Genomic DNA, 26,062 nt, shown 5'->3' with positions numbered 1-26,062 from the left:
ATTTTGATATTTAATGCGTATCTTGAGAATATTTTCGGTTTTGGAAATTCCTTGGTGTCCAAACATCCTTGGTCTATAAATACCTAAGTTTGCATTATAACAAACCATCCTAAGAGCTAGGCAAACTTCATTCTTTTTGTTTCTGGTGGAGATGTCTATTCGGAGAGGAAAAGTATCCTAATTAGGTGAAATCTCTTACGACCGCTCGTTTAAAGACTTCTGTGGGATCAAGAGATCTACGAGTACCGTTGGTGGGAAACTAGATAATTGCAATTTTATTAGTTTTCGATTGATTTGATTGACTCACGGTTGGTGAAACTTTGATTATACCTAGTTTGTTTATTCTTGAGAATCTTCTCTTCTGATATAAGATTCACTCAAACTAGATTGAAGTGTCGATGGGATCTTTAGAACTGTTTGTAGATTTAAAGACATTTTTTGATAATTTATTGTTAACAAACTCTGTTTTGTGTGTGATTGATCACAAGGGATTCAAGTGGTGTTGTGCAGGAATTTATTGAAGATTAAAGAAGATTTGAAGACGGAGAAGATTTATTATTATTTATCATATTTTTGGGTGCAAAAACCTTGATCGGGTTGGATCCAACTAGAATCGGATTTATTCGATTGATTAGTTGTGTGAGATCGGCATTCTCAATATATTTCTTTGAGATTTATTTTGATTGAGTTCGAATCTAAACTTGACTACTTTGGTAGTTATTGGATAGATTAATATAACCATACAAAGAAGTTTATTAGATTAAACGGAAGAGCCTTTGCGTATGACTTAAAGAAATCTTCATCTTGAAAGAATCAAAAGAGTTGTTACCATACAGATTTGTTGTTCCTTTACTGTCTGGAATACAATCCAAAGGAATTTTTCCAGTGCCCGCACTCATTGATGTCAGAAGCGCATGGATACTAAGGAAACTAAGTGAAAGAGGGGTAGTTTCCTGATCTCAACTGTACGAAGTTACTGTAGATTTTGTATAACATCTTAATTCTGAGAGTATTCAAGTCTGGACTAGGTCCCGGGGTTTTTCTGCATTTGCAGTTTTCCTCGTTAACAAAATATTGTTGTGTGATTTACATTTATTTTCCGCGATTGTATTTGTTTATATAATTTAAAGTAAATTATACAAACTTTAACTTCGCATATAGAGTTTGGTAAAGTCCGAACCTATATCAAGTATCATATTTCGTTGTTGTATTGTCCCGATCTTGTATCCATAGTTAATCACAAAAGTTATCTTGTTGTCGTATTGTCTCGATCTCGTATCCATAGACGATCACACGAAGTGTGAACCGATTTGTTGTATTGTCTCGACTTAGTCCATATACAATCACTTTCGGTATAGGACTTATAGGTGGATAAATAAAAGATTGTGGTGTATTTGGGTACCCTCGTCTTTTCATTTTCACTTTTCCTAAATTGAGCAGAACCGCCGTTCCATGGAAACTTCGTTATACCCCTTCTCTGTTTTTTCTGCTTATGTTGTTCAATAACAAGAGGAACACTCCTCTTCTGGTCGCATAAAGAATTGGATTAAATAGCCGGAGAAGTTATCAAACCAAGACGAAACACAAAACTTTGTCGTTAATGAACACTTTACATCAATTGTTGCTTTTTTGTTATCTTTTCTTCCTCAATTGTTCTTGATGTTGTAAGGACTGAAATTTAGGGATTGAAGTTTGGAGATTCTATTAGGGTTTGAGAAAAAACAGTATAGAGAGAACGAATAGAAAAACAATAGAAGATGAGATTCTAGGAACCAGACTGGTCTGGCAGCGAGATTTGGGGATTTTTTAATATCTTAGCTGATCAATTTTCTTTACAGGAGATTAAGGTACAAAGTTCAGAGATGAGGAAGAGAGCTGAGCAAGAAGGAGAGAGACGACGAGGAAGTAGGAGGCGGAGGTTAATTTAATAAGAATCGGTACTAAAAAAGAATCGGATACACCAGTTAGGGAAGAAAATATTGAAAATCGAATAATAATTAATAAAATTGAAATTATAAGTCAGGTCAAACCTAATCTTTGACGGTGAATGACGGATCCAGATACCATCCCTTAATATTTCAAGTGTTAGGTATCAAAGCCAGGTATTGGTTATTTGTATGATACTAAAAGTTAAATAACCCTTTACATGTCTTATACAGATTGTTCATAGTGGAAAGTCTTCTCAGGGAAGCCTGTAGGATTTGTTTAGTTGGGACCACGCCGTCAATCAGGAGTCACTTCCGGTCTTGGCACGGGTACTCGTTGTACGATATGATCTCTGACTATGGCACGTGCAGACAGTTCGTCTTCGATGTTGTTTTGCGCATCTTAAATTACTAATTCACTGGGATTTAGCGGTGTATTGTTCACCACGACTTGATTAGTGTTTCCCTGGTATGAATATTGTCATCGAAGCTCAGACCCGACCTGGTTTAGTCCGTTTTACCCGAATCCGATATACCCATGGGTACCCAAAGCACCTCATGGATCCCATGGTCTGGCATGTATCAGTTTATTGAGCGATGTCGGTCTTTGGCTTTTTCTTTAAATTAAATTTGTTTCCCATCTTGGTTTTCGCTCCAAAGCCTTTTATTTACGCCTGTCCCATTTGCCCGTTCAAAATTCATTACTAAAATCTTTTAGTAATTTCTAAATCTGCTATGGTTTTATAATTGTATATCAAAGAAAAATGGAATATATTTATTTTTATTTAAAATCAGTCTTTCTAAAATATTTAGAATAATATTTTATTAATTATAAAAGTATTTTTGTGCAGTTATTACAGAGTTATTCGAATGGACTTGCCATCATTTCCTGACAAATAATATTGTTAATTCTTTTATAGAATATTTACAAAACTCATTAACTGCTTGGAAAGGAAGACTCATCTCTTTTCAAGGTTGACTCTTATAGAAAAGTATGGTTATATTTACAAAATATATTAGTTGCTAATAAAGTTTGTTCTTTCAAGCATACCAGTCTATAATATGTCACTTTATAAATGGACGAAACCAAAAACCATTGACGAACGTGAGAAGATTAGGAGGAATTTTGTCTGGTATGGAGATTTTGAAAAGAGGAAAATGGTCCCTCTGGGTTGGGATATTGTATGCACTCCTTTATCTGAAGGAGGTTTAGGTACAAGGAAGCTTGAAGATACCGACAACGCTTTGCTGATGAGACTGTGATGGAGAATTCTTCACAATGAATGTGAATGAGCTAAGTTCTTCAAATCCACATATCAAAATGCTCATAGAAGATGGATTTCTCATTTTATAAATCATCTATCTAGCTAGACTGGAATCAAATGGATTTTGAACTCACTTGACGAGGATACAAGATGGATTGTACGAAAAGATGACTCCATTTTTGTTTGGTATGATAGGTGGCTTGTTAGTTAAACTCTCTTGAAGAAGTGGGAAGATATCATATTTTGATAGAATTTTAATATGGAAATGAAAGTTCAAGAATTTATTTAACACAACAATTGGTTGATTTATAGCTCTCTGCTGATATATAATTGATATTGACGATCTCCTAATTATTGCAAGGAATAGAGATAAGAGAATTTGGAGTAGTAACCTTTTGGAGATGTAAAACTATGGATGCTTATAACAAAGTAAGACTTAATAACAACAATTCCAGTTTTTATAAACTTCTCTGGAAAACTTGGATCCATCCATCCATATACAGTAGTAATATATGGAAATTATACAGACATATATGTGCTACTGATGAGAATATGCAGGCTACAGGCTAAAATATGGTTTCGAGATGTTGTTTTTGATGTGTGCATATGATCTTGACCATGTTCTTTGGAATTGCTCTTTCAGCTTGCAATATTGGAATTGGATGGGAAGTATTTTTGTTTGTGTTAATCCTCATTCATTCTCTGACTTGGTGGTTCTCAATAAGAGAAAGAGTCTTATCAGCAAACAAGCTTGGATTATTGATTCCTTCATTTTGATTGTAAAAATATGGTATGCAATGAACAATTGATCTTTGAAGCTGTCACTCCATCTTCTGACAACATCAAGAAAAGAGTTATTCAGCTAACTCATGAAGGTAGTATTAGATTAACTGGTAATATGTGAAATACTACGCATGGGTCTTAGATTTCTAGATTTATATGTGGAATAGTCACACAATATTGTCGACTGTATCTTTTCATTAGGTATTTATATGGATACAAGTACATAGAATAGTTGAAAGAATCATTCCTAATCTAAACAACTTTGACGAGAATAGAGGTAAGTTACAACTAGATACAACAACAATGACTGCACGAGACTCGGACTTTGCTGAAGACTTGCTCGTTGTTATGACTGCAGTGACCTGCACCTGGTTGTGGTGCCACTGCTGTGGCACATTGTATATACACGTCCAATATCCCCTCAAGTTGGAGCGGGAGGATTATGAGGTCGAACGCCCAACTTGCTGACAAGACGTCTGAAGTTATTCACCCAAAGTGGTTTGGTGAAGAGATCAGCCAATTGAGTTGCAGATGGAATATGAGTTGGCTTGATAAGACCGGATAATAGTTTTTCGCGAAAAAAATAACAATCAATTTCAATATGTTTAGTTCGTTCGTGAAAAATTGGATTTTCAGAGATGTTAATAACAGCCTGATTGTCACAATAGACTGGAATGGGATTCAGAATTTTAACACGAAGATCAGTGAATAAATAATGTAACCATTGTAACTCAGAAGCTACCCTGGCGAGAGCTCGATATTCTGCCTCAGCAGAAGATAATGAAATAGTTGGTTGTTTCTTGGATTTCCAAGAGATAGGGCTATTTCCCAACATTGTGAAATATCCTGTCGTTGAACGATGAGTAGTTGGGCAACCAGCCCAATCCGAATCAGTGTAACCAGCAAGAGAAAGTGAGCTAGTTGCAGAGAGAAAAATTCCATGACTAACGGTTCCTTTGAGATAGAGAACCACACGATAAGAAGCATCCAAGTGACCAGAACAAGGTTGTTGCATAAAAATTGACTTAAATAATTGACAAAATAAGTGATATCAGGGCGAGTTCCATAGGGGATGTAGCAATTTTAGCTCCTAAAATACCAGAATCCTGAACAATGTCTAGAATATATTTACGTTGTCCAAGAAAAATACCTTTAGGAGAACGAGAAACTTCAATACCCAGAAATATTGCAAACGCCCAAGATTTTTGAGCGAGAATTTGGATTCCATTTTATGTTTCGTCTCTTGAATAGCCAAGTCATTAGTACCTATAATAATAATATCGTCGACATAAACCAAAACATAAATAGAAACTGTGCCTGAATGAAAGAAGAAAAGAGAATAATCAACACGAGACTGTATAAAACCTTCCTCAAGTAAGGCCGTAGAAAATTTAGCAAACCATTGACGAGAGGCTTGCTTAAGGCCATAAAGAGATTTATTGAGTTTATAAACACGAGTATCTCCCTTTTCTGAAATCCTGGAGGAAGTTTCATGTAGATATATTCATTAAGATCGCCTTGTAAAAAGGCATTGTTGACATCAAGTTGATGAAGAGTCCAATTGAAAATGGAAGCAATAGATAACAAAACACGAACAGTAGCTAATTTAGCAACATGAGCAAAAGTATCATGATAATCAATACCTTCCTGTTGTGTGTATCCTTTGGCAACCAGACGTGACTTATGACGTTCAATTTCACTATTCCGCTTATATTTAATCTTGAATACCCATTTACATCCAATGACAGTTTTCCCAGGGAAAAGAGTAGTCATAGTAAAAGTATCATTATCTTGTAGAGCAGTATGTTCTCTAACTATGGCATCACGCCACTCTGGAATTTAAAATAGCTTCCGTAAACGTGCACGGTTCATCATTAGCAATAACCAAAGAGAGAAAAACACGATGTTGCGGAGTGAATTTATCAAAAGAAATGTAATTGGTAAGAGGAAAGAGTGAATTAGACGTACCTTTGTTAACAGAACCAATGTAATCTTTCAAATGAGAAGGGCGATGATGTTCCCTAGTCGATCTTCGTAAAAAAATGTCTTCGGCAGAAATAGTAGGATTAGAAATCACTACATAAGTAGTAGTGGCCGGAGAGTTGGAAACGAGAGTAGATTCAGTCCCTGTACAAGTATTAGTATCACCTGTAGGTTGAGTGAATGAAGTAGAATCATCACGATGCAAAGCAGGTGAAATGATAGTGGATGGCGCATTCAACACAGGAAGTGTTGGAACTACAGACGTGTAGTCCTCATAGAAAACATCAGGTTCTATAGAGGGTGAAATTATAGCATCAGATGTCAACTTAGCATCTTTGAAAGAGAACAAATACTCATGAAAGACAACATCTCGAGACACAAAAGTGGTCTTCGTGGCAAGATCTAAAATTATATAGCCTTTGTGATTATAGGGATATCCTAAAAAGACACCAGGCTTAGCTTGTGGATCAAATTTAGAGGTGATCTTTGTGTTCCGAGCATAACACAAACATCCAAAAATACGAAGATGACGGTAATTAGGTACAATACCAAGGAGAACTTCATGTGGAGTTTTATGGTGCAAAACAGGAGTAGGCATTTTGTTAATTAGATAACATGTCGTGAGTAAACATTCACCCTAATAAGTGATGGGTAAATGGGATTGAAAACGAAGACCTCGTGCGACACTAAGTAGATGCCGGTATTTGCGTTCGACAACACCATTCTGTTGAGGAGTGGAAACACAACTCCGTTGATGATGAATACCACGGTCTTTAAACCATGTTTGCATTTCTCGGGATAGAAATTCCGAGCCATTATCACACTGTAGTCTTTGCAAGGTAGAAAGAAAAAGGAATTTGAGTACCAGTAGATATGTGATCAATTTTGTTAGAATATTGAGTGATAACAAAATTAAAAAAATACTGGAGAAATTTAAAGGTTTCACTTTTGGTGTGCATGAGATAAACCCATGTACAGCGGGAAAAATCATCGACTATGGTGAGAAAATACTTTGCACCAGTATGAGAAAATACTTTGCACCAGTAAGTGATGGTGTCACAAAGGGACCCCATATATCGCAGTGAATGAGTTCAAAACAACGTGTTGAAGATAATGAAATTTTATTAAACGATAAACGACTTTGTTTAGCCAAAGGACAAACATCACAAAAATGAGAAGAACTGGACTTAATATAATCAAACGTAAGACATAGAAATTTAAAACGTTCTAAGCTAGGATGACCTAGCCGGCAATGCCAAACATCGGCAGATGCTTTATTACAGAAGACTCTAAGCTTGACTGACTGTTGTGGATGAACTTGGAGATGATATAAGCTGGAGAGATGAAATCAGCCTGACCAATCACTTGTCTCGCGACACGGTCCTGAAAGAAACAAACATTGTCGAAAGAATAAGCGACACAATTGGTTTGGCGAGTCAACTGACTTACAAAAATAAGATTGAACTTGAAATTAGGAATGTGGTGCACATTCGAAAGTTTTAAGTGTGGACGAGAAAAAAACTTCGCCAATATGTTTAACAACGGAGAATGAACTATCCGGTAATTGCATTTGAATCAAAGACTGAACAGGCATATATGATGTAAAATAGTGCAAAGAGTTACAGATATGATGTGTTGCACCACTGTCTACGAACCATGGATCAACAAAAGACGTGGATAGAGTCATACCTGCAAAGTTGGCACGTGGTTCAACCTGTGCAGATTCTGGTGCAGGGTCGATCAAAGCTAGAAGACGAGCATATTGATCAGCAGACAATGTTGGGAAAGCTTGCTGAATGGCAGATGTATCAGCTGGAACGGCTGTACCAGCAGCAGTGATTTGCAGATTATTGTTGTCTGGAGGCTGAGAACTGTTGGTGGTAGGAAAACCATGCAGGCGGTAGCATTTGTCTCGAACATGGTCGTGTTTGTTGCAGTAATCGCAGTGTAGGCGCCGGCGTTTGTTCTGGCTTACCGGAGCACGAGAGGTTGATGGAAAGTGTCGATTGGAGTTGAGAGCAGCAGCTTCAACAGTTGGAAAGGGAGCAACAGTTATGTGTTGTTGTTCTTCTTCCTGTTGAACCAGGTTGAAGATGCGCAGAGCAGTAGGGAAGGGATCCGTAGTCAATATTTGGCTGCGAAGATTGGAGAACCTATCATGGAGTCCCTGCAAAAACTCCATGGCACGATCTCTTTCCAGCCTTTCCAACATGTGTTTTCCAGCACCACAAATACAAGCTTCCATAGAAGCGACCAGAGAATCATACTGATCCCAAAGGGTTCTAATCTTTGTATAGTAGAGTGAAACAGGCATAGATTCATGCTTGATGGAAGCAATTGCTGATTTCAAAAGAAATAGAATTGGATCATTAGATACACAAAACCGTACCTGTAAGTCCTTCCATATAGCATGAGAAGAAGCTGTATAGAGACAGCTTTCACGGATGTCTGGATGGACATAATTTAAAATCCTGCTTCCCACTAGGTCATCACAACGTTTCCAGCAGCGATGCGTGAGATCATCTTCTGGGGGTGGTAAGGAGCCATCAACAAATCCCAGCTTTCCTTTGGCATTCAACGCTTTGGTAATTCCTCGAACCCAGGCACCATAGTTATCAACTTGAAGCAATGGAGAGAACAGAATAATAGATGGATTATCACTAGGGTGTATAACATAGGGATCAAGGATGCGGGAGTTGTTGTTATTGGTTTGGTTTGAGTTGTGAACTGGAGAGTTTGGGGAGGATTGATCTGATTCAGGCATGGTGAAAAATCTAGATAAAAGATAAGAAACAGAGATGAAGCGGAAGATTTGAAATTAGGGTTCCTAGGAACTACAAGGATACCATCTTAGATTTCTAGATTTATATGTGGAATAGTCACACAATAGTGTCGAATGTATCTTTTTATTAGGTATTTATATGGATACAAGTGATAAGCACGTAAGTGCTACATTTTGTACCCATATTTATATTAGCTAGGATTCAATATTTTATCTAACAATACTATTTTAGTACTTTTGTAGAAAGTACAAGTGAACTCCGGTCAGAGAAGAATAAATAGATGTTAATTGGCGTTTGCGACAAATATGAGCAAATCATCCAAATCATCAGGAGAAACCAGCTCAATTGTCATGCTTACAACTGTGTCCCACTGGCTTGTAATTCTACTGCATCAGGGAAGTTATTGAAGGAGCACCTGTATTCGTTATATCAAATCATGTGGCTGGAGCTTTTGAAGGTGTTGGGTATGGATGGTTTGATCTCAGTCGACAAACTGGATGGAGTGTCAGAGATAAGTTGGTGCTGCCATTCAAGTTGGGGATAAATTGCATGAGAATATAACCCATTTGCTGATGGACACTACTCGCGGAAGGATAAGAAGTGATGCTCAGTTTGTTACAAGATTTAGAAGGCTGGGTTCTGGAGATGGATATGACATATCCCAGTGTTGTGGCAGTATGCAAATCGTGTTTGCATGAATGGAGTTTCATTGCTGATGCTAGTAAGCTATGAAGGTGCTATTGTTGTGGCTGTGAACACATTGGGTGTTGAGATGGATGCAGTTGGTTGTTGGCGCAATGCGGAAATGTGATGGGTTTATGGAAATGAATTTAGGAAGAGAGTTTGGTTAATTGAATGATAAGTGAGACTTATATTAATTTGGAAATGAAATATTACAAGAAGTTTTAGTGTAGCACTTTGGCTCACCTAATTTACAAAAGCACTTTGGCTCTTGATGTTTAGCACTCACTCTTAACTCTCACTCTAGCTTTCTTACTTCACTCAGTTTGATTTTGGATTTTTTGATGGATACAAAATGAAACCATGGAATGCCTATTTATAGGCCTAGTAAGTGACCGACCAACACAATTCTAGTTTACTCTAGAACTGTCAAAATACACGTGCTACTTTACTAAGTAAGAAAGAAATTACTAGAGAAAGAATTCTCTAGATATTGACTGACTAGTCTAGCTACTTCCTTGTACGGGCTAGCCTAGATAATTCTAGAACTTGTCTGACTGATCAAAAGCCTCACTAGACTGAAGCCTTACTAGATTTTTCTAGACTGGTCCTATACATGGAGACAAGCCCATTGGAGTTTATCATCGTCTACTGATTGGATAATCTAAGATTATCACAAATTACCCAGTATCTTTAACACCCCCTATTAATTTGTGATGTTAAGCTTTTCTCTAAAGTGATTGAATTTTTCTACCGTGACTGCTTTCGTGAAAATATCAGCATTTTGTTCTTGTGTTGGACAGAATTGAAGCTCGATTTCCTTGTTTTCTACCAGCTCTCTGATGAAGTGGTGTCGTAGATCTATGTGCTTCGTTCGTCCATGGAAGACTGGATTTTTTGTCATTGCGATTGTAGACATATTGTCACAGTAGATAGTGGTCGGCTGATGTTGCCTTTGTTGTAGGTCGGTCATTATTCTTCTCAACCATACTGCTTCACATGCTGCACTTGTTGATGCTATGTACTCTGCTTCGGCTGACGATAGTGCCACCGTACTTTGTTTTTTAGAACTCCAAGAGATAACTTTTGTTCCCATACAGAAAACATAGCCTGATGTGCTCTTTCGGTATTCAATAGAACCTTCCCAATCGCTATCTGTGAAGCCAATTAAATCATTATCTTTTTCTCTTGTATACTTGATGCCAAAATTCTTTGTTCCCTTGATATATCGGAGAATTCTCTTTGCGGCGGCATAGTGTAACTTGCTTGGTTCGCTCATAAACCGAGAAACAATGCTGGTTGCATTGACGATGTCTGGCCTTGTATTTGTTAAGTAGATCAGTGAGCCGACTAGACTTCTGAATAAGGTCGGGTCGACTTTAGTCGCTCCATCATTTTTGGCCAATTTCTCATTGGTACCCATTGGAGTTGCAATTGGTTTGCAATCCATCATGTTGAACCTTTTCAGCAAGTCATCTGCATATTTTTCTTGGGAAATGAATATTTCTCCTGGAGATTGTTTTACTTGAATCCCAAGAAAATATCGCATAAGTCCTAAGTCTGTCATCTCATATTCTTTCATCATCTCCTTCTTAAATTTTTCTGCCATTTCTTGTTTTGTGCTGGCGTAAATTAAATCATCAACGTAGAGACAGACGATTAGGAAATCCGTACCTTGTTTTCTTATGTAGAGGGATGGCTCACTTGGACTTTTCTCGAATACATTATCTCGGAAGTACTTGTCGATTTTGTTGTTCCATGCACGCGGTGCTTGCTTCAGACCATAAAGTGCTTTGCGGAGACGATAAACCATTTTTTCGTTTCCTTTTCGGACATATCCTTGAGGTTGTTCGACATAAACCTCTTCTTCAAGTTCTCCGTTTAGGAACGCCGACTTTACGTCCAATTGGTAGACTTTCATTTTTATTTGAGCTGCCAAAGCTAACACCATCCGGATTGTTTCCATGCGAGCGACTGGGGCGAATGTTTCGTTGTAGTCGATTCCTGGTTGCTGTGAATATCCTTTTGCAACTAGCCTTGCCTTGTGCTTCTGAATCGAACCATCTTCGTTGTATTTTGTCTTGTAGACCCATTTCAGACCAATTATTTCTTTGTCAATTGGCTGATTAACAAGCTCCCATGTCTTATTTTTATCGATTACTCGCATTTCTTCATCCATAGCATATCTCCATTTTTCTTCCTTCGCCGCTTCCTCATATTTTTGAGGCTCTAGTGCTATAAATGCACAATTAGATATATCATATATATCTCTTAGGGAACGCACCTTTCTTGGTGGGGCACTTGCACTTGATTCTGATGAACTTGGACTTTGTCGTGTTGGACTAGGAGATCTCGGGCTTGCTGGTGGAGTACTTTCTTCCTGGCGTGGCTTATCTGGCTCATCTTCATTGAGTAGTGGTAACTCGTGGTTGTCTGGTTCATCATTCCAATCTCAAGCTTTGAATTCATCGAAGATAACATCTCTTGAAATCACCAGTTCCTTTGTTTCTGGCTTTAAAAGTCTATAGGCTTTAGACTCTTCGCTGTATCCGATGAATATTAACTTTTCTCCTTTTTCATCGAATTTTTCTCTATATTGGGATGGAATATGTGAGTATGCTACGCAACCAAAAATTCTGAAAGAAGTTACCTCGAGCTTTTTCTTATGCCACGCCTCGTATGGAGTTTTGTTGTGAACCGCTTTTGTTGGAGAGCGATTAAGGATGTAGACTTCTTTGTTGACTTCTTCCGCCCAGTAGGTGTTGGGTAGCTTCCTTGCTTTTAGCATACTGCGAGCCATTTCCACGATCGTACGATTATTCCTTTCCGCGACACCGTTTTGTTGTGGAGTGTATCGGACAGTGAGCTCCTTTTTAATTCCATTTTCTTTGCAGTAGTTGATAAACTATTTTGAAGTAAATTCTCCACCACGGTCTGTACGGAAGACTTTCAATTGATGGCCACTTTGCTTCTCTGCCAGCGCCTTGAATTCTAGGAATTTAGTGAATGCCTCGGACTTTTGCTCGAGAATGTACACCCACATCATCCCTGTATAATCGTCCACGAATAAGAGAAAATATCTTCTGTTGTTGAGTGAAGTTGTTCTTGTCGGACCGCAGATTTCAGCGCCAACAAATTCGAGGGGCCTTCTTGCTCTCCACGATGTCTTGGTAAATGGAAGTCTGTGAAACTTCCCAAGAATCCAACCTTCACATACTTTATCTCCACCGTCGATATTGGGAAGACCAATTACCATGCCTTTTGATTTCAGAACCTTTAAGGATCTGTAGTTGAGATGCCCGTATCTCAAATGCCATAGCTTTCCTTCGTCAATATGGTTGGTACTCATTGCACAATTTTTAATTGATGGCATAGATAAGGGAAAGACAAAATTTCCTGACATTTTTACTTTTGCAACCAATTGCTTGTTAATTTTATCATAAATTGTGCATTCTCCGTCTTCGAAATGTAGTGAGTACCCCTTTCTTATAAGTTGTCCAACACTTAATAAATTTTGAGCTAGGCCAGGAACATAAAGAACATCAGATATGTATCGAGTTTTACCTGACCTTGTACGTACGTATATGACTCCTCTTCCTTCAACATTCTGGAACTTTCCATCTCCGAGCTTGACCGGTGGAATCTCTTGCTCCTCCAATTTTACGAAATATTCTTTGTTTCCTGTCATATGGCTGCTGCATCCGCTGTCGACATACCATATACCTTGCGCTTCTTGTTGCGAGGTGAGGCAGGAATAAAATACTTGATTTTGAGAATCATTTTTCTCGGAATAGTTGGCTTCATTATTTTTAAGCCAACAATCTTTTTCCATGTGATTTAAGTTATCACATTTGGTGCACTTGTACTTGCAATTTTCAGTTGCATGGCCAAACTTTTTGCAAACACTGCATCGGAGATTTGAGGAGTAATTTTTTCCGTACCTTTGGTTGTTGTTTCTATAACCTCCTTTTCCTCTTCCACGTCCGCGGTAGAAATTTCTGGGTCCTTGAGTTGACGTCGACCCTTTCTCGTACTGCGAGTTGGATGACGATCCCCCTCTGGAGCTTTCTTTTCTGGCTTCTGTATTTTTCTTCTCACTGAAATTTATTTTTGATTGAAATGACTGCTCCAATGGTTGCTCCGCGAACCTATTTATCCTTTTTCTCATGCGCCTCGAGTGAACCCATTAATTCGTGTACCGAGAGAGTCGATAAATTTTTGGACTCTTCAATGGCAGCGACGATGTGATCGAATTTGAATGGTAAGCTCCTTAAAATCTTTTCTACAACTCTTTTATTTTCTATGGTATCTCCATAACTACTAATTTGATTTACTATACCAGTAACTCTTGAAAAGAAATTCTGGATAGTTTGATTTTCTTTCATAAGTAGATTATCAAAGTCTCGCCATAAGTTTTGTAGTTTAATGGAGATTACCTTTTCTGATCCTTGGAATGCTACTTTGAGAATATTCCAGGCCTCCTTCGAAGTTTTCGCCACCGAAATTCGAGGAAAAATAGTTTTTCTTACCCCTTGTTGTAGAAATAGTAGTGCTTTAGCATCCTTCTTCTTGTTTTCTTTGTACTCCTTTTTCTCTGCATCCGTCCATGACGATAGAGCTTCTGCCGACTCGGGTACCTTATAACCATCTTCTACAAAATCCCATAAGTCTTGTGAAATGAATAATGTTTTCATTTGTAAACTCCAATAATCATAACTCTCACCATCAAAAATTGGAATTAGACTTTGGGCATAATTGAAACCTTGAATACTTTGGTTAATTGCCATGGGTAGAGTTTTAGGATTACTGGGTTAGGTTTGCTCTGATACCAAATTTGTTGGCGCAATGCGGAAATGTGATGGGTTTATGGAAATGAATTTAGGAAGAGAGGTTGGTTAATTGAATGATAAGTGAGGCTTATATTAATTTGGAAATGAAATATTACAAGAAGTTTTAGTGTAGCACTTTGGCTCACCTAATTTACAAAAGCACTTTGGCTCTTGATGTTTAGCACTCACTCTTAACTCTCACTCTAGCTTTCTTACTTCACTCACTTTGATTTTGGATTTTTTGATGGATACAAAATGAAACCATGGAATGCCTATTTATAGGCCTAGTGAGTGACCGACCAACACAATTCTAGTTTACTCTAGAACTGTCAAAATACACGTGCTACTTTACTAAGTAAGAAAGAAATTACTAGAGAAAGAATTCTCTAGATATTGACTGACTAGTCTAGCTACTTCCTTGTACGGGCTAGCCTAGATAATTCTAGAACTTGTCTGACTGATCAAAAGCCTCACTAGACTGAAACCTTACTAGATTTTTCTAAACTGGGCCTATACATGGAGACAAGCCCATTGGAGTTTATCATCGTCTCCTGATTGGATAATCTAAGATTATCACAAATTACCCGGTATCTTTAACATTGGTGATGGTTGATATAGATGAAGGCAGTGCAGTATTCTCTCGTGCCTGCAATGAGGTTTGACAAAACCTGGTGTTAGTAAGGATGGATGTATAGGGAGTTGATCGAGAATGGAGCTACTGGCGTTGATGGATGAACATCAAGGGAGAAGTTGTGTGGATGAGACTGACAAGGTTTACAAGTCAAGGTTGGTGTTGTTCGGAGTTCAGAAAGTGTGGGTTTTGAACGAGAATGGAGGTGTATTTGCTGAGATGCAGACACTGGAGACGAACTGGATATTCGTGGCTGAATTAATCAAGTTCTTTGGCCGGAGTTGGGACTGAAGATGGTCCTAGCTAGTGTTCTTTGCAGCAACGAGGAGGTCCAAGCTGGTAGTGTTTACTGGGTACCTGCAACAGAGAGAGTATCGCATGATGGCTGAGAACGATGGGTTCAAGAAGGCAGTTGAGCCTGGGATGGAAAATTTGGAGTCGCCGGACTCGTGAATGGAGGTGTTGAGTCTGAGAAGGAGCTGAAGTTGAATGGGGGATGGTGATGTGCTCGAGTTTGATAAAAGAAAATGGAGAAAGTTTTGAGCTGCCAATGATAGCCGAGAGGTTCAGAGAATGAAAAGAAGTGTGTCCCGGTTTATGTTCTTGAGAACTGGTCAGTATAAGTAGTGCTGGGGAAAGAACGAAGAATAGAGCCAGTTGCAATAGGAGGTGACGTCAAGTGGTCGGATCTTGGTAATGGGTCTGAGTTCGGAAGCTGGTAATGGACCGAATCGATTGGGCTTAGGAATTATTGTCTAGGTCTTATTTTTGCTTCCTCGTAAGTTCGCAAAAGAGATACATAGAAGAGATAAGACATAGAGCAGAGGGAGGAGAAATCGGCTACTGGAAAGAGAGCCGCAAGGCGACGGCCAGAGAGCTTGAGAAGACGAAACAAGGGAAGAAGAAGAGGATCGATTGCTGACGGCAATAACGGTTTAATTTGTTTTTCTCTTTTAATTCATTTTAATGGGTTTTGAGAAATCCAAATTCATGTCTTGCTAAATTTTTATGTAACTAGGGTTTATGGTGGAAACTACTTGGGGTATTAGGCTATTTGATTTGAATAATTGAGCAAAAACCATTATGATTTGAATAGTTCAGTTCTTGAATATTGTTTATTGATTGATGGAAATATGAGTTGTTGGGTTACCGGTGTTATAAACCTTTGTGCGTAATTGGATAGTTTTACAAATAGTTTTGGTCTCGTTATTTGATAGTCCATGCTTGGGTTGAATCCTTTGATGGGTTATACTTAGAAGAGCCAGATACAATTTGTGAATCAATATGTTAGTTTCGTATGATTTTCTCGCTAATATAATTTGATAGTGCATGCTTGGGTTTAATCTTTTGATGTGCTATGCTTTTAGTATACTGGTGACATTTGCGATACTATCCTTATAATAGGTGATGTCAATAGAACGAAAGATAAACACATATTCATAATTACGTTTCATTTCAGTAATTAAACATAAATAGTAGTGGATATCATGAAACCATGGTTACCGACTTTTCCTTTGGATTCATTTTATTAGTTTACTTAATTTTGTTATTTCATTTCAATTCAAAAAATCCAAAAATATTCTTTTTGTTCCGGATTAGATATATTGATTATCAGTATTTCCACCGCTCCCTGTGGGTTCGACCCGTACTTGTCTCTATCTACTAGTTAGACACCGTGCGATTGCGGTTATTACATATAGGTATTTCCGGATCCTATCAACAAGTACAAAGAATAGTTGAAAGAATCATTCCTAATCTAAACAAATTATGACGAGAATAGAGTTAAGTTACAACTAGATACAACAACAATGACTGCACAGGACTCGTTGTTATGACTGCAGTGACCTGCACCTGGTTGTGGTGCCACTGCTGTCACACATTGTATATACACGTCCAATAATGGGAGATATATTCTCAATCTCTTTAGAATTCAGCGTAAAAAACTGAATCATTCTAGCATTGTAGATTGGTTTTTTGGATTACCTCCTGCTGTGATGAGACCTCGAGAGATAATCCGAACGATACATGGCAAAAATTTTCTTTGCAGAGATCATTTATGTTGAATCTATTGGTATGGGTTTTGCAACAAACTATGTTGCTGAAATCATTACAATTATCAAAGCAGTCGGATGGTCTGTACATAATGGCTTTTTGAATCTCCTTATGCAATCTGATTTTATGTCAATGATTATAATTAGTAACGAGAGATTTCCTTGGTTTTTTCAAGTCAGATGGAGTCGCGTCTATCCTATGATTCGTTCTATACAGTTCAGGCATGGGTTTAGAGAAATAAATTTGTCTGCAGATCATTTTTCCAAATAGGTTTCTCGGTTTCCAAAAGGCCAATTTATTCAATTTCATGCTCGTCCTTTGTCTCTAACAATAAAGGAATGTCTGTCAGCCATTTATTTCCGATGCGGTTAATTTTTTTTTTTTTTTCTGTTACTCCAGTTTTGGCCCGGTTTGTCCAATTTACTGGGCTTATTGTATGTATCATTAATTTTTATTTTGTTTTGTTTTTTCATGTATTCGTCATTAATTTATACTCCTTTTTCCTTTCAATATAGTGGTTATTTTTTTAGATGGTATTTTTTGTAAACTAATCAATTATTTTCATAAGGTGATAATAAAATTTTTATCGTAATATAAAACATTTCAAATTCAAAAAGTAAATAAATTCCACATCGAGATAGCAGCTTGCCCTGCCCGCCTTGCCCTGCTTGTACAAGAAAAAAAGACAGAAAGAATGAAAAATTAAAAAATAAAAGGGCTTTGGGCATCAAATTAACTCCCCGGCTTGAAATTTGAAATTTTTATAAGCTCAAACACGTCCGTTTTAATTTGGTTTGGGCGGCTCGACCAGGCCCAATTTAACCGGAAATTTATTACATAGATGCTGCCTACTTTAGGAGAGACCCTATTAGTTGAGGATAAATATCTAAATTCTATGAATAGATTCCTAAACGTTTTTATTCCACACAATAGCTTCTCTCTTCTCCAAATTAGTACATTCTATATTTGCAGTTGCCAGACTTCGTCTCATGCACGAACATAACTGAAAACGAGCTTCAGAAGATTAGACACCATGCAATCAGAGAAATCTTCGAACAAGTTCTATGAGCGTGAGATGATCTGAGCATAACCAGATTCCGGTAATCAATTTGTTTTCGCACCATCTCCTTTAGCAACTCAAAGAACGAAGAAAAAAAATGTTACAAAATCAATCTCCGGCCAGATTAGGGTTAACAAACCCTAATTCACCATTAAGAATCAATTTACCTGCAATAACAACAACTTCTTCAACATCGTTACTTTCTCTACAATCACCTCTATCTAGAGCTCAATCTCTTCTTCTCCAAATGGCTTCTCTTGCTTCTAAACTCTTTGAAGTTTCCCCAGATCGAGCATCATGGTTCACGTCTTTTCGTGGTTCACTTCCCACTTTCTTAGCTTCTCAAACCCTAACCCTACCTCCACTTGAAACTTCTCCTACTTCTCCTAAGGAAATCACCTCTCTATTCACAACTCTTTGAATCACTTGCTGAGCTTCAAGAAATTCTTCATCTTCAGGAAGCTAAACGAAAATTACTTTAGAGATTAAAACAAAGGATGCTGCAATTCTTGCGTTCGCGAAAAAACTTAAAGAAGCTGAACATGTTCTTGATCTTTTAGTTGATAATTACTCTGATTATCATCGACCTAAAAGATCGAAAACCGAAGGTCATCGCAATTCTGATGATACTGAAATGTCTTGTATTCCCACTTCATTGAAACTGAATGATACATTATCATATGCTCATAATATTAGTCACACAACATTCGCACCACCTGAATTTGGGGCGGGGCAAGCTCCGCTTAGAGGAGCTCTTCCTCCTGCCCCACAAAAAGAACAAATGCGTGCATCGCAATTGTATAATTTCGCTGATCTTGATATTGGATTACCTAAGATCCAAATAAATGAGAAGAATAAGCTTGTCGATTTAGCAGCGGCTGAAGGTTTAGTGCCACCAAAGCTTACAGTTCCATCAGGTGGGCGCCCTGGGATGATGCCAGTGGAGCTGCCAACCGATTTTCCAGTAATGCGACCAGATGCACTGAAACTAGGGAATCCTGTTCCATTGCCCGCATTGGATGATCTTGTTCGGGGTAAAGTTGAGGTGCAACAACCACATTCATTGCCGGTTCAGAGTCTCGATCCAAGACAAGTTCCGTTTGTACAACTTGATATCGACCAGGGTGATAGCAGCAGTGAATATAGTAGCGAGGGAAGTTCTGAGGAAGATTAAGTGGCGCTCTTTAAGTATTCTGATATAGTTAATCTGCACATGCACATCCATAACATGGAACTCATGTAACTGATCTGTAGCTAGGCTACTCTTCTCATGGCGTAAGTAGGATATGTAGCATGTCGTGTAATAAGGTGTACATGAGTCTGAAAATTGGAGATCATTAAGCGTGTACCATTTTTTTGCCATGATTAACTAACGCTTTGGTGAATTATTAAGATTGAGCTCTCTGCGCCAAAATCAAGAGATGTTACTGTGTTTCCGCTAGCTCCTAGCTCTTCACAGTCATCCCAGTCAATTGCTAATCCTGGGATTATATTTGAATCAGTGATTTGTAGCCTTCCTACGACCATTAGATCATAATCTACGTAAAGTGACCGGATTGCCCAAATTGTTTCCCCACAATCTTTCACCTCTACTTCTTTATATATCAAAGTTGCGTCATACATTGCGTTAACGTTAAGCCTAAAATTATCTACCAATTCATCATCAAGAAACTCATGTCTCTCAACATAATTGTAATAGTCGATAACTCCGTCGGATGGTAAACTTGCAGGACCACGAAACCTAACAAGAGTAACGAAGACTGATGGATTACGAATCATGTTCATCGCAAAAGCCAATGCTTCACGATCATCCGGGCCACCAAAAAAGAATACTATCACACGGTAAGGCCTGTCAGGCAAGAAGCCAGTTGCCTGTCCTTGGAAGCGAGCAGAGTGTCCTTGGTAATTATTACAATTAACTAAGATCCCGACTGAGCATGGGGAGCTTCGCAACAGATTTTTAAGAAGGGTTTCGATAGAACGATTAGAAATATCTGGTCTTGCAAGATCATCTTGCCTGCAGAATGGGAAGATTGTGAGAGCAGTCTTCTTGTCAACTGACATAGTGCATATATCGTTGTGCATTGAAGCATACGGAGAGATGGTAGATAAGGGATGAACCGTAACAAGGTTCTGGTATCGGTTTTGGAATTGTTGGAAAACATTGACTATCCTTTCCGATTTAGTAGGGTTTGATGTTGAAGCACGTTTACGCAATGGGTGGGCAATAAAGAGAGGAGTAGAACGACCCACGAGTTCAATGAGATGGAGGACGTACACGGTGAGGGGGTGGAGTTTGGTAGGGTTAGTGGCTTCAAGGAGTCTGATAATGCCTGGAATATCATCTTGGCTGTGAACACATGCAAGTTCACGAAAATCTGATATGTTTTGGTTCGACTGCAAGATTGACCTTCCTTTGTAGGTTAAGTATTTCGATGAAGGGTCGTAGAGGTATTTCACGTCGGGTGTAATAACTGCTTGCTACGTGACTAGCACTACAAGTGTGAGAACCATTATTGTATCTGAAGCAATTACAATATCCTGCAGAATAAAAAAAGAAAAACAAAACATGTTAATTAAGTGTTCAAGTTGAGATGCTGTTCTGCAATAACTAAAAAAATCTTGGTGTATGAAGACGCACTCTTTGATATTTTAAATCTAGCCAGGTGCTAAGTATGGAAACCTCGACAATGCCTTTAAAGTTCATAATGATTCCAAGCAGCAAACTATCTCGCGCAGACACTCCAAGAAGCACAGCTGGGAGGAAAAGCCCGATAATCTTTCCAAGGATACAACTGAGGATGACCAGTAAAACCCGCCATAGATACGAAAACTGAACTTTATGAATGTCCGTCCTATATCCGATGATACCCATATGAAGAGGCATGAAGAATACAGAAACAATGCGTAGCTTGTCAACTAGAGCAGATCCTAAAGGTGGACCATCAGGTATAGCCAAACCAAGAAAAAAAGCCCCAACTGTACCATTCAATCCACAATATTCACTAGCTAGACCACACAGTGGAACTGAAATCATTAATAAGGAAATGTAAATATCATTCACTGGTCTTCCTTCGGGTGTATTCTTTACAATCCATATCCCTGCCGGCCGCACAATAAAATATATATATATCAACGTCCCCAATAAGAGTGACGCAACAGTTAGTGCCTGTCTTGGGTTTCCATCCGCGGTTACATGGAGATATAAGGTCGTAAATTTTTCACTCATATGAAGAAAATCAGCAACCATTGCAATTTGAACTGCTAAATTACCTAGTTCAGAGTTAAGAATGGTGAGATCATTGAGTACATAAGCGATAACAGGGACAGAAATCATGCGGAATAGATTTATAATTCTCGTAGAGGTGGGAAACCCTTCTATTCCAGGTACACGATAATTTTTGAATCTATGTGAAAGTAGAACTCCGGATATATAAGAGCAGAGGATACAACAAAACCCGATGATATACGTTCGCCACCTAGCTCTCTTTAATATTTTGGGATCCATTTGAACTCCAACTTTAAACATAAAAAACATGGAACTGAATTGAGCAAGCATGTCTAGTGCTTGAAATCCTTCTGGAGCGAATACGAAATGCGTAATCCCCATAGGCCTGCCGTCTTTCATTTTAAAACGGATAGCCAAGAATCCATGGACTAGCAAGTACACCTCCCTATACATATCATATATCTGTATGAGCAAATAGTCAATAACAATAAAAATATATGCACTCGAGAAAATAATTTAAGCACAATAAGCGTACCAGGATTTGAGAAACAAGTAAGGGTTGATGGAACCGTGACAATATGATGTGCACTAGATGAGGTGCAAGAGAAAGCATTGTAATTTGCAAGCAAATACTTGGTAGAGGAGCAAAACTAGAAAAATTAGATAAATGTTTATAAAATAACCCTCGTGAGCTGACTTTGCCTGGAATTGTACATACACGATGGTTCTGGGGATTTTGCGCCATGCCTCTCTCCCCGTATACCCCTAAGGCACCAGAAGAGGAGAAAAGAAGCAAAAGGGAAAGAAAACAGATGTTTTCCTTCTGTTTTTCGTCTTCTGAGTTTTCAATGGAGGAATTGCAGACCAAATGAGGGAAAGAAAATTGGAAGCAAAATAAGGTCGAATGAATCCATTGATTATTTTTGACTATTATCAAAAGTAGTGGATGATATTCAGCCTGGCAACTCCAAAAATAGTGGGCATTTTTGGTGGCACCTGAACAATTTCATCTGGTTTATCTTTTAGAGAAACTTCTACCTCCACTTTTAGTGGCAGTAAATCTGTTGGGTCAGGATACTCACCCGTGTAAATCATAATTTATTTAAAGACCAGAATTAGACAAATGAAATAAAAACATTAAAAAGAAAATTCCACCTCATTATGGCGTGAGCGAGGTACCCATTGACAAACAACTACACGTATAGTTGCTTCAAAAAAAAAAAACTACATGTATAGCGCATGCGTTATTTTATTTTAGTTTTGGATGCGAAATGTAAAATTTATTGATTAACTAGCTCCCCCAAAATGACCCAAAGAAAGTTGGGACTCTATTACACTAGGTGGCTCATCATACTATAAGTTTAATATGACATATGTTTTTTGGTCAATCAACATATTTCAATTCATTCCGATCAAGATACTGATTACATGATCGCTTACAAGAATAACAAAAACATCAAAATACAAGATGATTAAAACCCTAATACAATTATAGATACCAATTACAAATACATGGCGAAGACAAAGAGCCATAAACCTTAAAGATACTCAATTTTTGTTTATGTAGTAGGGAAAGATGATGGTATTATCCGGAAGCAATTCCGACCATTTAATCTGATTCTCTTCTTCTTTGATAAGAGATGCTCCTAAAAGAAAGGAGTACTTTGCCCTGAATCTTGTATAGCCAAACGAAGCCTGATGCCCTAAATCTCTTATATTAAAAACAGATTCGAAGTGATACCATGCTGAACGATTGGTGTTTCTTAATCGAGAATAGCAAGACACGATCAAGCCATGAAGATTTGCAAAAATCGCCCGCAAAGAGGAGATAATTGCCCAAAATGACGAAGAAAAACTGCCTCACATGGCGAAGAAATATGCCGAAAGACATCAAAACAATAAAAAACATGTTTATTTCATTAACTAATGATTAAAACTTAAATAAGAAAAGAAATCTTGCTCAGACTGGTCCAAAAGGACCAAATCTGAGCAAGAGGTTGATGAAAGCTTGGTTGTTGTTTTTTTTTTCCTTTGGAGAGAAAAAAAAGAGAGAAGAACTAGATGGCTGTTGATGGTGGATTTTCATTTAAGGCTAAAATTGTAAAAGCCAAAACTATGCGCTAACATCCTGCAAAGGATAAAGCCACTGATAAAGTGGAGAATCCTTCTTCACTATAAACTTATAGCATTACCAATTAATGCATGACCATCTTTGTATTTCCTGTACTGCTTCACTCTTATCATTACTCGTGCGGCATGACGACTGAGTGTTTCTCTCAGCAGAGCAACATGAATCTCCAAGCATCAAATAAGGAGGCACGTACGAAATACCTGTACAGGCTATAACTCTCTGAGTGTTATACTAGCCCGATCGAGCATTTGGACTGTCCGTATCAGTCTCAGAAACGATCACGACCATCCAACTTCACCAGCATGATTGGATGGCTTAGATCGGATCCATAACCCCCAGGCAGGTGTTGGAGTATTCACCACCGACCCAATGCGTACCCTGCATGGTCGGCGTCCCCAAAAGGGTAGCATATCTTGCTAATACGTCCAACCAAAGCAGTGCGAACGTGAAACCCTAAATTAGGGTTTGCGGCACATTACGTGTCGCAAATCGGTCTCAATCATCCATCTTCGCAGGCATAGATGGAGGGTGTAGATATAGATTCAAAGGGCCCAGAGCATGTCAACAAAAACACCGTGGGCCCGCCTACATACATGACCAATCGGTCAGGACCAACTATGGTTGGTCGTCCCAATTCGTGCGCCCAAACAAGGCATGACGCACGGCCGACAAAACCCTAATTAGGGATTGTGTTGCGATCACGAGCGTCCATCTTCTCCTGCTCGGAGGAAGGGTTTAGGAGTAGACTAAGCAGATCCGGTGAACATCAACATGATCATTGTGGACCCATCTATCTCCACACCCGATCGGACAAAGCTTATCATGCCTGGTTTCCTCGATCCGCACGCCCAAACTAGGCGTGGTCACACCTCCCAATTGCAAACTAATCTCGACCACTCAACTTTGCCGGACAAATTGAGCGGCTTAGATCACTTTTCAATGGGATAGTAAAGTATATGCGTGCACACCTGCCCGCCATCTGCACGCCAGACTGATCGGCCAAGACCGACCAAGCTTGGTCGTCTCGAAACGCGCGCCCGAAGTTGGTTTGTCTCGCGATCTTTGCGGCACAAAATTTCTGTCACAAATCGATCCTAGCCGCTCCTCTTTACCGGACAGATTGAGCGGTCCAAATCACGCATTCATGGGGCAGCAAGGTATAGGCGCCTATACCGGCATGCCGTTTACACGCATACACAATCGGCCTGGCCAAAATTATGTCCCGATCTTGGTTTCGACCAAGCTGAAGAGTGATGCTTGCGCACCTCTTCACAAACCCTAATTCCACTAACGGTCGCAGATGAGTGTCTCAAAGATCATCTCGTCCGTTCAAATTCACCTGCTTGGTTATACAACCCTGGTCAGGAGTTAACTGGTCAATGAGGTGTCGTGGTGATTATCATCCGCCACTCTACCACAACATGTGGTTGGCCAAGTCAGGACTTGCTTGCGCAGCCTCCAAACCATCACATGAAGTAGGTTGGACATGAAGCTATTTTAGGACGCTCAAACAGCGATGCTTCATACATGCTGAGTATATTCGATGCATTACTAGCATAGAATACACACGATACTTCACAAGTATCGACTTCCTAAATAACTTAGTTATTTAATCTAGCATCACATGCTGCTTTTTGTGAGTCCCACGATCCACACACTCGAGACATCAATCATGTCACAAACTGGGGGATACATACTGGGGTGTTGGTCTGGCGGTTTACAGCGTCCAGCGCACAACGCTCCATCACAAGAACGTGTCAGGAAGTCATGGACGGATAGTGATGATGGGAGAAGTGGGCAAGACTTATTGTGTAACACTAACACACGCAACTCCACTACTCCATCACTCCACTTTCTCCACTTCCCATGAGAGACGTGGGTTAGGCTCAATGACTTGTATAAATAGGTTCTCCTCTCTATTTTCAAATAGGACAAGACAACATAAGCAAGTGTTGATACAAACGTATTCAAACACCGGAACTGATAGCTTACATTCAGCAAGCCAATTCAGCTTTCTGATACAAGTCATACATAGCCAAGACCTTCACAATATCAACACCTTCTTCGCTTCCCTCCCTAAGATCAACCCCATCTCCTTCACTTTGTGACCGAAGCAAGTCTGGAACGGCCATTTCTTGGTTTAGGCCAGAATTGTACAGATTGATTTCTCGAATCACAAAGCACTCTCGTGCAGTGCATTTGTTTAGGGTTTAGATTCATTCCTCATCCACACCCCAAATTACCAAATTCGGCAGGAATAGTTTTCACCCATAAACAATTGGCGACCACTGCGGGAGGTTAATCTCTCGATTGTAAAGTCAATTTCTTCAATACCATTCGATCGATTTCAAATGGTTGGTCTTAGGATCGCCTCAACGGCCTCAAATCCTGGTGATTCCTCCAACGGAGATACCCCTCCTCCCAACGGCGTACCTGACAGTATAATCAGGAGACTTCCAACGTTGAGTGAACTAGCGCGGGTACAGGAGATTCACACGAAGAACATGGAGCTGATCAAGGAAGCGATAAATGGCATACTTGACCTATTCGTCAAGATAACATCAGAGATGGGCGTTCCAAAGGCTTCCACACCGGGGACTGGTCCCTCTCAAATCAATATCTTTACTACGAACTAGAGGCCAGTGTTGATGGTGGATTTTCATTTAAGGCTAAAATTGTAAAAGCCAAAACTATGCGCTAACATCCTGCA

The 26,062-nt window shown here is 39.0% G+C and overlaps 3 protein-coding genes and 1 pseudogene across 3 annotated transcripts; 1 reads left to right on the top strand and 3 right to left on the bottom strand.

Annotated features, from left to right (window-relative positions):
* Window positions 1–7,509: 7,509 nt before the first annotated feature.
* On the bottom strand, window positions 7,510–8,720 carry LOC113344368. The gene is made up of 2 exons (XM_026588360.1): window positions 7,646–8,720; window positions 7,510–7,538 (listed from the first exon to the last, which is right to left on the bottom strand). Exons 1-2 carry the CDS (start codon window positions 8,718–8,720, stop codon window positions 7,510–7,512), a joined length of 1,104 nt encoding a protein of 367 aa, XP_026444145.1.
* An 8,939-nt stretch (window positions 8,721–17,659) lies between these two features.
* Window positions 17,660–22,118, bottom strand: LOC113344308 (cation/H(+) antiporter 15-like). Its single transcript, XM_026588313.1, has 3 exons — window positions 21,757–22,118; window positions 20,634–21,683; window positions 17,660–20,533 (listed from the first exon to the last, which is right to left on the bottom strand). Exons 1-3 carry the CDS (start codon window positions 21,964–21,966, stop codon window positions 20,474–20,476), a joined length of 1,320 nt encoding a protein of 439 aa, XP_026444098.1. The 5' UTR covers window positions 21,967–22,118; the 3' UTR covers window positions 17,660–20,473.
* Window positions 18,090–19,166, top strand: LOC113344309 (annotated as a pseudogene).
* Window positions 19,358–20,056, bottom strand: LOC113344367 (cation/H(+) antiporter 15-like). The gene has a single exon (XM_026588359.1). It carries the CDS (start codon window positions 20,054–20,056, stop codon window positions 19,358–19,360), a length of 699 nt encoding a protein of 232 aa, XP_026444144.1.
* Window positions 22,119–26,062: the final 3,944 nt, after the last annotated feature.

This window comes from Papaver somniferum, unplaced genomic scaffold, assembly GCF_003573695.1.
Source record: "Papaver somniferum cultivar HN1 unplaced genomic scaffold, ASM357369v1 unplaced-scaffold_76, whole genome shotgun sequence".
NCBI classification, from domain to species: Eukaryota; Viridiplantae; Streptophyta; class Magnoliopsida; order Ranunculales; family Papaveraceae; genus Papaver; species Papaver somniferum.
The sequence above is the reverse complement of the archived record's forward strand: the minus strand, read 5'-3'. Positions and strand labels throughout refer to the sequence as shown.